This window comes from Rhea pennata, chromosome Z, assembly GCF_028389875.1.
Source record: "Rhea pennata isolate bPtePen1 chromosome Z, bPtePen1.pri, whole genome shotgun sequence".
Classification (NCBI taxonomy): Eukaryota; Metazoa; Chordata; class Aves; order Rheiformes; family Rheidae; genus Rhea; species Rhea pennata.
The window spans coordinates 68,745,207-68,758,932 of record NC_084702.1 but is presented as its reverse complement, the minus strand read 5'-3'; the positions used below and the strand labels follow the sequence as shown (position 1 = coordinate 68,758,932).

The following is a 13,726-nucleotide window of genomic DNA, read 5'->3' as shown; positions in this document are numbered from 1 at the left end:
CCACTACTACCTTTTCACAATTACAAAGTAACTGCTGTCTATAAACAGCTGAAGAAGATTTAGGATACATAATCCACATGCTCCGCCAGACATATGGCAGGTAGGTAGGTGAGCAAGCACCACACAAGATTATCCTACAAAACTGACAAAATAGATCCCATCAATGCAGAGGAGAAAGTCCTAATGATATTCTGAATCTGTTACAATCTTAGCAAGAGGTGCTATAAATGAGTTTGAGTTGAGGATTACATGATTGGCTCCAACCATGTACTCCAACCCTTCCCACTTCAGGGAGTAGATACCAAGGTGGTCACCTTCACAGAAAAAGCAAACAAGGACACTGTCAGATTCAAATGGCTCAAAAGATGTCCTGCTAGATGTTAGTACCAGACTTATACCCCTGAAAAATCTTTTTATTTCCACAAACCATGCAAAAAACAGAAGTCAGAAGTGGAACATAAATAATAAATGGAGGAGCCTTTTCTTCAAAGAAGAGTGGAGTCTCTGCAGTGTGGGCCTCCATTCCTCTGCAGGAAAACTGGTAACACAGCTTCCTTCAGCCCACCTACACAACCAAGAACAACTAACATCCTCCTGGAAGATTGAAAACACCCAATGCCAGAATGAAAACCCAGTACTTTTTCCAAGTACATAGGCTGAAGAAATCTTTCTGCTGTTAGTCAGAGTACCCATCACTTCAGAAAACCTGGACTCTAAGTACAAAAGCCATCCAGGATGAAGGCTGAGTGAATTTCAGGGAAGGTAAACCAAAGTGTTCTCTGCATTCCTTTATGTTGCAGAATCTAATGAGGCTGCTCAAGAACTGTTTCAGTCAGACAAATGAAAGTAATCATCAAGCTCAGTCTCCATCACTATGAAGTCCAAAAGAACTGCCTATATGTAGATTATCAAAATGAATTACATAACCAGCAAGCTACTCAGCACTTTGCATTATTCTTCATAAGAAACCAAATGCCTCAAAAACATCCACGTGATATGAGGATGCAAGCAGTTCTCTAGGGACAGAGGAGGCACTTAAGGAAAACAAACCCTCCAAAAAACCTCTGGAAGCTTACAAAACAATCTCTATCCAGATGGTCTCACATCAAGGTGACTATGACATGCTCTGAAATAACAGCATATGAAACAGCCATACCATAGACATCCTGTAATAAGTAGATGCTGCCTACTAGTGCAAATGAAAACCCTGATTCTCTGTAGATATCCTATCTCCTTGTGCCCGAACATGCTCTTACTCTAGTGCTCAGACAGCCAGTGAGACAGAAGAAACACAGGAACACTACAAGCACATAAGCCAAGTCTAGACATTGCAAAACAACTTGAAAGTATGTTCCACTCCATCTCATTCTGGGCAACTGAAGTATCTCAAAAAGCAGGAAGAACAAAGGAAGATCTTTAGTAGCAAGAGCTGAAGATCAACAGTGACAGACAGCAAAGACTACTTCAAAAGGGAAATAATGGGCAAACCTGTTTGCATAGATTTCTCTCTCCATTATAGCTTTTATAGTATGTCCCATGCAGAAAATTAAGAATCCTGTAGAACCCATGTATAAAAATGCAGTTATTTGCTCTTATTTTAACCCTCGCTCTTATTCTCTTAAAAAGATTTACTGACTTTTGAGACCTCCTAGATCAAATGACTATGAAGCAGTAAACATGACTATGAAGCAGTAAACATTTAAAGACATGACTTGCACTCAGTGGAAAACTTCTCTAAAATGGTAACACTGAAATCCAATAGACAGATATGTCCTTTTGTTATAACACTGACTTGGGTCAAAAGAAAGGGAATTTGGGTCTCCCTCAAGTTCTCTGATACAAGGTAAGATGAAACAAGTCTTTAAGTAACATTTCAAAACTCATTTAGAGTTGTTTTGACCTAAGTTTAAACACATCTGGTTAATATTGAAACATTGTACTGTTCTTTAGTTAACTTTCAGATTAACTACACCAACAGTTGCATGTGTTCATATCTACTTACTTGTGGCAAACTTCATAGAGAATTCCAAATTAGAATGACCAAATTATATAATAGTTTAGATTACAAAGGGCACCTAGTCCAACCTTCAGTTCAAAGCAGGGCTTATTTCAAAGACAATTAGGTTGCTTAGAGTTACCCAGTCAGGGTTGTGAATATCTCCAAGAACAGAGACGCAGTCTCTAGGCAGCCTGTGCCAGTTCCTGACCTTTTCCATCATGAAAACTTTTCCTTACATTTAGTAAGAATTTTCCATCCTACAAATCACGGCTGTTGTCTCCTGTCATTTCACTGTGTGCCTCAAAGGAATCTAACTCAGTTTCATCTGTAACCATCCATTAAGTACCAGAAAACAGCAATTGGATTTCCCCTGCTTAGCCTTCTCCTCTCTAGGGTTTTATAAAAAAGATCCCTTTGAGTTTCTCCCTTATATGTCATATATTCCAGCCCCTTAATCACCTCAGTGGCCCTCTTCAGAATTTAATCTGCTTTGTAAAGCCTGTCCTACAATGGGTGAGAAGCATATACACCCCAAACCAGTCACATTGTAAGTTGTGTTGATTCATGCACAATCTTACAAAATAGAGAACTGCAAAGATCCTTCTTGTTTATGTGAGATTAATACTCAAGCTCCTCAAAACACCAGCTGGGAGTTGAAAGATTCCAAGTGAAACTCCTGGGTTGCTCATACTTCAACAAATACACAGAATGAAATAACTTCAGTAATTGCTGTAGTCAACACTTACTTTGAAGAGAAGCCACGCTGCCGACTACTTGAGAAAACTCGGTTTGCAATAGGTTCTCGAATACTGAAAAGCATCTTTGGTTCTTCTGGGCTATAGAGCAGGGAGTCATTGTAATCATTTGTTACTGTAAGTAGAGAAGTCAGCCATCAGTTTTTTTTTCCCAGAGAAAATTATTCTCAGAAATATCCTTCACTTTAAAAAAGTGAATTTAACTGTACAGAAGAGCTGTTTCAGTTCCACTGCATGACTAACATTTACCAGCTCTCTTCACATGTTTAAGTATTAGCTGTTTTGAATTTTAGAACTATTTTCCTAAACCGACAATTGTGTCAGTATATATACACACACGCACAAAGCATATTTTTCAACAAAAAAGTGTTTAATAGTGCAAGAGTACTAAAATACCAAATTCAGTGTTGCGTATTAAAGTACAATCAAAATGAACTAGTTGAAGTTGTTATAAAAAAAACTTGTCATTTTCACTTACCTTTTTGTACTAGTTCTGTGTTCAATGGCAGATTCAAGCCTCCATGCTTTTTAGCTGTTGAGCCAAGAGAGAGAACCCCAATTAGACAGGAGTATCTCAGATATACTTAGCCAGTAGTGCTACATTGTTCACTCACCAATCTGAAGGATCTCTTCAACAGCTTGATTTGCTACTTTGTTAATGTTATAGGACCTGGACAGAGAAAAAAGTTCGCTAAGCAATACAATTTGAGAAACACACTTCCATACAGGTAAGAATTAGATTTTACTCCAGAAAGAATAAAAAACACTATCAAGTGTGGGCTGATATTTTAGGGTATTTTCCAAAGAATCTGATAATTCTTGGGTTGCAAATCTCTGTAGTTTGGTAAACCTACAGTTTACCTAAAACTTAATTCATTAAGTGAAATTTTCAGGAAGGAAAAGCATGATACACAGAGCACAGTCTCCCTATCAATAATTCTCTTGCCTTAAAATTCAAATAATTGATGATTTAAGTCCACATTAAAAAAATTGAAACCTGACAGTTTTTGTGTAGATTTTGTTTCCTATCCCTTCAGTCCACCTCTTGTAAATTAAGTCCTTTTGCTATTCCTAACGTATTGGACCCAACACTTCTTTACAAATCTCACGCTACTTTGTCAGTGTAAGGGTATCATAATTTGTGTACTTGAATTGTGCAAGCATTATAGTACAGATAGAAAACAATTAGATGCTTTTTCCTTCTGCCACATTTGGGTGCATGACAAGTCAGCAAGAAACCTCAGTTTGAGACAAGTCTAAATGTCAGTTAAAAAGAAAACAAAAAAAAAAAAGAAAAGTCACTTTCTATGCCCAACCTCAAAATGAATTTAGGTGAAAACACCTGCACAGCAACAGAACCTCAGCTGTTCAGTTCTCAGTGGAATATACAATCTTGCGTTTAGTACTTCTGTGGTGACAGTAAAATACCAGACAACCACCACATACCTGGCAGACTACAGAGAACGTTGAGGATTTTTGTCCGAAGTTGCTCCTCTTACACTCCTTGCCTACTTGCAAAACCAATTAGATGCTCAGGAGAAACTGAGATGCAGAACTCAAAATTGTTCCCTCCTAACTAGCTACTTTTTATGCAATTTTTTGCAGCTAAAGGAAGCATTTGGAGGATTTAAATGCTTCTCAGGCTGAGGAGGCCTGAACTCCAAGAAACCACCTTAATCACAGTCTAAGGAAGGTCATCTTCTGAGGTTGAGTCTTCAGTACACCACAGCATGTCAGAATCAGAACCATAGAGTAAGCTTAGAAAAGTCAGCAGTAAACACAATTGTGGCATTGAAAATGCACAGTCCTGGGATTTGGTCCCTTCTTCTGGGACTGCTCAGCACAGAACATATAAGCAACAGATAAAATGCATAAGAACAGCTTCAGGCTAAGGCATTGCATTCCCAAGCTACTAAGCACTAGAAAAGCTCCCCCAGCAATCTGCCGATTTCATCCTTGGCAGCTTCTGCAACCAAGTTATGCTCATTGAATACAAGATTCTGAAGTACAATGAAAGCTAAAACCCAGTAACCATAGTTACAGCATGAATATTCATTTCTGTATTTCACTAAAAGCTTCGGTTTTAGTCCATGTTAGTCTGTCACACAAATCCAGGGCCTGCTGTACAACTTTAAACCATAACTACAGCCAGATTTCCAGATAAAACAGGCTCACTGTACATTTCTCACATCTCAGAAAATTACATACATTGTATCTATATGCAATAATATAATTTGTTTAAGTTGAAGTTAAGAATATTAGCCCTTTGACTAGACTAGTGTAATTCCACTTAGACATGCCCTTTATTTTAGGGAAGTAATCTGGCAAAAAAACTGTGCCTTTTCAACTAAGTTTAAGAGAGTTGGAAGAAGAAAGGACAATACATGTGCCAGAGAACACTTAACAGATTCCAAGTACGTTTCCCATTCTGTTTAGAGCTTAGAAGTTTTCCAAACTGCTATATCTAAATATTTTTGTTTTAGCCAACAAGAGTAGTTCAAGGAAACCCCCCTTACATGCTCTGCAAGTCAGAGCAGGATCTCTTTCCCTCACCACCTCCCATCATTTGCACATAGAGAATCCAATCTTCTTCACCTGACAAAGTTATAGCTAAGGTAAATTTCTGTCACAATCCCTCAATTCATTATTTGTTTCTTCCTCCTCTTCACCTTTGCAAGTGGGAGGTTTGCTGCTCTTCTCAAACACCTGAGAGGGCTCTGAATCATACTGAGAACCATACTGAGAACATAGCTGTGCCATGCACTGACTGACCATAGCCCAAGAGGGCTTCAATACAGGTAAGATGCTTAGGCAAAACAGATTCATCAAAAGCTAACATATCTGAAACAATCTTTTCTGTCAAAGCAGTGAAATGAACTTACCATGCTTTTGATCCTGTTCCGGTGCATACGTTAAGCCCTGAACTCTTCTGTTTTTCCCAAGGACCACCATCAACTGATATCTCATAATAGGAGGCCCTATGAAGCGAGAATTTAAAACTGGGTTTGCAGGACTTATAGTTCTCCCTGAATGAGACAGAACACACAGCCTTATCAGGCAAATAAAAATTTAGAGGGGCCAGTTTCAGACACGGATGACAATTTCACAGGCTTTGCACAGTGCATTTCTGATTTGGCAGCCACTTTTGATTCACTCTTTTATAGCAGTTTTTATAACACACAATGTGATCTGCAGCATGAACTTTTAAGCAGTTTTTCTGCAGCTGCTTTTCACATTACACTCTGAGCTACGAACTCTGTAGTTCATCTGGCAATAGCTTTGTGCATAAGGGTTTGCTGACTTACAAATGAAACTACAAATATATTACCTTTTTGCATAACTGTTGAACTACCACAAAAACTGAGCTTATGCTGTGATTAGGTCTCACAAAATTACATCAGGGAACACTAAGAGGTAAAAAATTCCAACGTCAGTGAGTAATAGCATGGCTCCAAGCTGAATTCTTGATCACTTCAGTAATTAAAAATCCACTGTGATTCTTCATGAACAGTTTTAGTTTGACAGTAGTCAGCAGGCTCAGTTTCTCTCCAGGGCAAATTCTTCCTAAAACTCAGTGTAATAAGTCTTTGGGCACAATCATCACTTTGTATGGTATTAACCATATCTCATAGAATTCCTTACTAATGCTAGGCCAATGGCAACCACAACAACTCTTTCCATAAGTTTCAGAACATTTAAGCATATATTTAGAAACTATAATTGATGTTTATAATGACTAATATTCATATTCAACAATATGATACAGCTTTCAGAAAAACACAGTCACGGTGTTCAGCATGACTGAGTTGCACCCTTCTTAGCAAAAGGAGCTTACTGAATTGCTTTGGGTAATGAAAGTTTCAGTCTGGATAGACTGGGAACAATATATTTCTTGAATATTTGGTGTCAAACAGTTTAGACTGTTTGTGACTAACAGCATTATGCATACTCACTCTTGAACATATTGAAAAATGAAAACTAGAAACAAATTAAGAACAGAGATGCACAGCTTGACTCAGATTAAGACAAAGTTTTTGCAAACTAGATTTTTCTTTTCCAGTTTTCAACTGTCATGTAGGAAAAAGCCCTTAGAAACACCTAGGGTTATTATACACAATCTTTGCTACTGGAAATTTGCTCCTACAGATATCGTATTCTTTGGTGTTCATCAAATATTCTGGAATCAAAAAGCACAACGTATTTCTGGTATTCAGAAGTAGAGGGTTTTTGTAAAGTGTCAGAAAGCAGCTTTGTCTTCCTCTATTGCTGTATGTTAGAGAAACTTTTTAGCACCTTGATAAAATTAGGTTTGATTTAGTAGAAAGCAAAATTTGTATCTGTTTGAGACTAATTCCTTCTGCCAGTCTGAGGCTGCAGTCCAGATGGAAGATAAAGCACTCATGGAACATTTATACTGTTTCCAGCAGCAACCACAGTGTCCCAGGCACTGTACAAACACAAGAAGAAGTTACACTCTAAAGGTTTTTTTTTTTTTTTTCAAAAAAAACCCAAACAAACAAACAAAAAAAACCCCACAGAGTAAAGGGGAAAGGGATGTAAGATACAAGTAAAAGTTTGGCCAGAAGTCTTGACTCAGAATCATGTTTTAACTCCTTTCCCGCAGCCCCAATCACTTTCCCCACATCCTTCTTTGATTAGGGGAGATGCCTTTATCTTCGGGATAAAAAGGATTGTCCTAAAGATAGTTTGGAGAATGCAGTACCAGGATTTGATATAAACTGGTTTCTTAAAACAAGGAAGGAAGCGTCAGACATTTTTCTATAATAACAAATACTCAACCAAAGGGATGCCACTACCTTTGCCTCTAGTGACAAAGAAAGGAAAAGGAGAAGTTACTGGATTTCAGTTTGGTCATGTTAAGCTTATGACTAGATATTTAAGAAAAGATGCAGGACGAAACAATTTAAGGACAGCCATCAAAAATCTTCAATCCACTGAAAAGACAGCAATCAAAGGTATCTGGTTATGTAAGAACTATCCAGGAAAGGAGTAGAACAAAGAGAAAAAACAGGAATAATGAAACAGAGTGGCCAGACAGGAAGAGGGAAAACACTAATTCATATCACTGCACCAAAAAAGTCTTTGAATACACACTCTGAAACCAGCAACAATGCAGTGTTATATATTCACAGACTAAGATAGAAATTTCACAACAAAGACTTCCCATTTCCAATTGTTCACTGCAATTTCATTGAAAAAATAAAGTCAACTGTGCCTTGCTGCCATAGTAAAGAATTAAACATACCTGGATGAGAGAGATTCCCCAATGAAGACTTCATTGAGTGCTCTCACTGGCAAAAGATGAGGACCAGAAATCTCAGATCCTGCAGGTATTGAATATGGTCATTTCAACTCAAGGCTCTAAAACCCAATTTTCAAAAACAATTCGTGACTCTAGAGAATGTAGTCTGCTACCTGGGATTGCATTCTAGACCTTAATTCTCAGTGTTCAGCTCAAGGACTCAATTTTTTCACCAATTGCTTCTGTATCCAGTCACAGTCCTTTATGAGAGACCACAAATATTTGAACCAAGGCCAATAAAACAATGACACATTTTTGAACACTGTTTTTCCTAGAACCTGTGTTTAACCAGACAGTATGAACTCTATGTCAGTGGTCACTCCTCTAGCTTAGTGAAGTTCACTGACAGTGACTTAACAGATGTTTTGGATAAATTTCAGAGAGTTAGATTACACACCACAAACTAACTTCTAATTAATAAGGACTCAGAGTTCATGTTGAACAAGGCCTTCTCAGCAGGAAAATCCAGGACTAGAAGCAAAGACAGAAATTAGTTCGCCATAAATTAAGCAACTGAATGTGTTTTATTACTTAGGGATTGCCCAGGAAGAAATTCTCATTTCTAAAACATTCTAATCCTATTCAATCCTCCTACTTCGAAGTTGCAGTAATTTGTCTCAATATACAATTAAACTCTACAAGCTATTTATGCAGTAATTAAACACTATTCCCTTGTTGAAACTTCCCATCTTTCAACAATAACAAAAAAGTTAACAGCATGATCTTCCTATACCAGTATTTGCAAGCATACAGCCACTTGTGGGTAGTCCGAGAGTGGTTTTATTCAATTATGTGGTAATTTACTTCAAATTCAGCACAAGTTAAGAGCACATGTGTGCGTATACACACACACAAAACATCTAATTGTATGGCAAACTTTGTGTAGTTACCCCACATCTCCACACTAACACTAAGACACTATTTAAAGAGTTTAAATATTTTTCCAATAGGTAACAGTTAATTTATAGACTTTTTTCCTTTTAAGTGTTAATATTAAATTCTAGTTCTAACTGTACAGTGCAGAAGAAGCACATAAAAACCTAAGGTACTTCCCTAAAAAGATATATATATATATATATATATATAAAGCCTTAAGAGTCTGAGCTAAGAAGAGCCATCTCTCCCTCACTTCTAAAATGCATGCGTCTGTATCAGCCTGGTAGCAACCAGACTTCAAACACTTCATGAATTCTTACAAATCTGTGTTTCCTATTCCAAGTTATTATGGCAAAGGGGTTACATTCTTGTCACTAACTTTAACGTACTTTGATCCTGGAATCTTTCATTTATATGAGCCCTGCTGTGTTGCTCCTGGCTTAGCTGCTGTTCATGTAGATCTACAGGGGTAGGGTTAATACCAGTTCCTTCAAGATACAGTCTGATTCGTTGCCGCCACTGCCACCTAAAAAAAAGAAATTGGTATTAGCAGCTGAAATGCTCATTGTAAAGTTAGCTAAAATTAGAGCCTTGAAGATAGAATGAGTTTTTCATTGGTTCACTCTCAAAGCAGAGTATTTTAAGATCAAAAGTTTAAAGTACATTCCAAGTAACTTTAAGTTTCAAAGCTTCCACTATCACTTCTAAATTTAGAAAAGTCACATTCAAATGCAAATATTTTACATTTACTAATTTGCTAGCTAATGATTTTTGTACATGTGAAATAAGATTACACCAATCAAAACAAACCTACAAATACTACATCTTACCTTTTTAAACAATGAATAATGCATTTAGATATGAATTAGCGACTGGCATAATGAGTAACAGGCTCTTAGGAATTTACACAGCAAATAGCTGCTGGATGTTTGGCATCACTTTGCTTATATTTGCAGACATCCAGAACAGCAACTCTATACATTCCTTTCTCTGTAAGGGCCATAAGTATCCGTCATTTTAATAATCTCCTGCCCTTGCAAGTCCTTTAAGATGATCGAGAGAGAAGTTCAAATGAATGCCTTTTACATCCTTTTGTTTCTTCTTTGCTAAGCTGTTACATCATTTAGATTGTAGGGCTTTTTCCTAGATGAGGGCCTTCTCCCTCTCATGATTTAGAGACTACAGTAAACAAAACAGTAGCAGCAGTTCTGATTCAGAAAGCAAATAGCAGTGAAATGTTTTGAACACAGCTTTGCCCAGTTCACATTGCTGACATTTGGGTCACAGTAACCAGCTTACATTTTTCCTAAAATAACACCAAGGAAGATTTAGGCTGAACAGAAATCCATTACTACTTTCTCTATCTCTGAATTAGGACGACATCTTATCTTACAGTAACTCTGATCTTCAAATATACACACTATAACTTCACTTAATCTTTTCTATACTGAACTCAATTCTCCTCTCTGCACCTTAATGCATCAACTTTCCTAGAACTTCCTGGGGGAGAAGAGAAGGTAATTTCCAATCAGCTTTACTGCTGTTGCTCTTCTGAAACCTCAGTACTCAAATCCTCACACACTATACCATTTGAGGCTTTTCCAGTACTAGACCAAGAGAAAAAATTACTTTACATCTTAAATGTGTCTTGTGTTTATACAAAAAGTTGTATGATGTTTGCTTTTTCCGTAACGCTGACACTAACTTAGATTTGGTTTTCAGCCCATTATAATTCAAGATATGAAACATCTGCCTGTCATTTTCATTGTGTATTTCTGCATCTGACTCTTCCAATCAGTAAATGCAATACTTTGCACATGTCTTGACTGAACTGAAAAGCATTTATTTCAATGTCTCAATCTATTTGGATGCTAATCCTGCTTTCCTAAATGTTTGTAGTTCATCCTACTTTGATCTTTAAGAAATGTAGCATCTATTTACACCTTCGCCCAGATCATGAAAGAAAGTACTAGATATTACAAAACCCAAGGAACATCCTAGCAACGCTGCATTCAATATACCCTTAGTATGATTAACTATCTGCCCTGATATTCCAAGCACAATTCAGGCAGCCAGGCAGAAAGCTTGCAATAGATGTCATTAAACTAGCTTCCTTACAATACTCATGCTAGAATGCATCCAAACTCCTATAAAAAAAGCATACAGGACAGCTACGATTCTGAGAGAGTGTTACGCTGTTTATTGCCATAAAAAGAAACACGGATAATCTGACATTGTTTGCTCTTAGTAAGTCTTGATGACTATTACACAGGACTGTAAGAGAAGAGTTTACACAGATTGTTTCACTAAGGTGACTGTCACATACCTGGAGAATGAAGACCACCTCTTTTCTGGTCACTGACACCTCCCTCGGGAATTATGACCGAAAGCTCTTTCAGTTTCATCCAGTAAACCAACTATTTAAAAAATTTCCTTACACCAAATGAAGCTGAAAACTGCCGAGTCATCAACAACCCACTCCCTTCCTATTCTGCCCTAAGATTTTCATTTTTAGTAATTTTAATAGTGGAATCCGAGAAAGTAATGTTCCTAGGGAAAGGTGACTAAAGTCAGTCCAGTGCTCTCAGTACTGTCTGCTGTTTTCTTTCCCTGTTACTTAATTGTTTTGATCTTTCACTGCTTAATTTACATACCTATCCTTTATACTCCTGGTCAGTTGTATTTCAAAAAAAAAAAAAAAAAAATCAAGGCATGGAATAATTTCATTCTTACACATGTATAGTCTTACATTCCTCATCTGTAATTGGCTGAGTCTTCCTTCTCTCTCAAATCGCTGCTTGCTAAAAGCAGTCATGAGCTCAAGTCTAGCTACTACTACATTCCAATTAAGTTAATCATTTTTTCAGAGCAATGCTGGTTTTCTTGATCCTTCTCTCCCCTTAGAATTTACTTTCCTTTACACTCCCAATGTGTTTTAGACTGCTTTGTTGTAATCCATTTTTCCAGCTGTACTTCTTGTTCCTTCCCTAAGAATTACAAACTATCACTTCTGTTGTTCAGCTATTCCTGCAGTCTCAGTCAATTCCTTCCTGTTGCAGGGGGCTCCAGACTCAACTGTTAGCTTATTAGATTAATATCTTCCAGTAAAATGTTTCCTGGGTGTTTACAGTGACAGTGAAACAAACCCTTTAGACTAAATATTCTGGAAGATGTTTAAACTGAAGGCAATCTATATTTCAGTTTTGTTCAGTTTAAGGGAAATGAAAATATTACTGGTAGAACTCAGGCGCTGTGGAATTCTCAACTAAGTCTCTACCTCACTACTGAAATATTAGCTTCAGCTGATCTTTCACACCCTAACTTCCAAGTTTTCTACTCATCTCAGTGTCCCTCTCCTAATCCATTCTGCTCCCCGCCAAACTCATTCCTCAGTTTTGCTTTCTCTGTGCCTGAACAAAATGCAAACAACACTACTAGTGAGTCATTTAAGAAGATACTGTTCCAATTTCTCCAAAACTGATAGGAGATTTCTACTTTGCTCGCAACTAATGATTTTGAGGCTTTCAAAACAGGGAAGGGTCACTGTTTTATAACTAGTGAGACCAATGTTCAACTACAGTTTAGGTTTTGACTGTGACTGAACTTGTTCTATTTAGATCAAAAAGTTCAGTAACCCAAACCAGTTTGAAGTATTTCATACTGGAAAACAAAAAAAAGGGAAGTCACATAAAGGGGTTGCACCACAATTGCAGAGCTCAGCCTTCATCAGTGGTTCCAAAGTTTCTGCTTAATTTAAACTTAGCATGAAAACTGACACACTGTAGGCAAGCACAGATAGGAGAAATGTAAACTACTTCACTATGTAACAGCAGGAAGTATGTTCCCTTAGCACAATCACACATTCCTGTAAACTTATGCCTACACAGACATGCACAAAGGTACTAGTGTAACATGAATCTGAGGAAGGAAAGAAAAAAATTGCACCAAAGCAGACACTTCCACAGTTCTCTTGGTGATGCTACTCAGGTCTCCACTTGAGAATAAATATCAAAGATACAGTAGGAGGAGACAGGCTGTAAGTAGTTTAGCTGCTTCCAAAGGCAGATACAGAAAGGCCTGTGCTGAAATCCTTAGAAGGGCAAGCAGAACAGCACAGCAACATCAAGATACACAAGCAATGCACATTAGTTATGCTTTGAATCACAGAAGAAAAGGATGGGACATAGCAGTTGCTCTGAGAACTCCAGTAAGAAGAGATGCTCCTTGTGCTGAACAGGTCCTTGCTAAGGGACGCAAGTTTTCAGTCAAATTTATTCCAGAACAATAACGAGAAAAATGCTTACCGTTTTAGCTCTGATGAGGCTTCAGGTCCATAATGAGCAACAACAAGAGTACCAGCAATGTAAAATCTAACATGGCATCCAACAAAACATCAGAAGCAGTTACAGTATCAAGGAGGTTACCTGCATTTACACTGCCAGATTTAATTAAATCACTTCACATGATGGACAGTTTAAAGTTTCTATTCTCCATGTCTCAGGACAGAGTTACAACTGCCTTTTCATTTAGTAACAGATTGAACTATTCAGTTATTTACAATGAGTCCTTATGACTGTATTAACCTGATTCTAGAAGCCTCCTCTGGTATGCCACTAATAAAATTACACTTCAATCAAGCTACAAATATATTTGAAGTACAAATAAACAAATTGCAATGTTTTCATGTGAAAGACTTATTTCTGCTTGATGGTTTGCCACTGTATAAACAATCCAGAATTTTAATATAGCACAGAAAGACTTTTTAAACAAGAG

The 13,726-nt window shown here is 37.4% G+C and overlaps 1 protein-coding gene across 1 annotated transcript in view; it reads right to left on the bottom strand.

The window, feature by feature from the left end:
• The window catches only part of NADK2 (NAD kinase 2, mitochondrial), a 36,671-nt gene that overhangs the window by 3,819 nt on the left and 19,126 nt on the right, over positions 1–13,726 (bottom strand). The window contains exons 6-11 of the mRNA XM_062599278.1: positions 9,343–9,479; positions 8,021–8,099; positions 5,637–5,780; positions 3,369–3,424; positions 3,233–3,286; positions 2,746–2,869 (exon numbers count right to left, since the gene is read on the bottom strand). Coding sequence (XP_062455262.1) covers positions 2,746–2,869; positions 3,233–3,286; positions 3,369–3,424; positions 5,637–5,780; positions 8,021–8,099; positions 9,343–9,479 — 594 coding nt within the window. The remainder of the gene's footprint in view (positions 1–2,745; positions 2,870–3,232; positions 3,287–3,368; positions 3,425–5,636; positions 5,781–8,020; positions 8,100–9,342; positions 9,480–13,726) is intronic.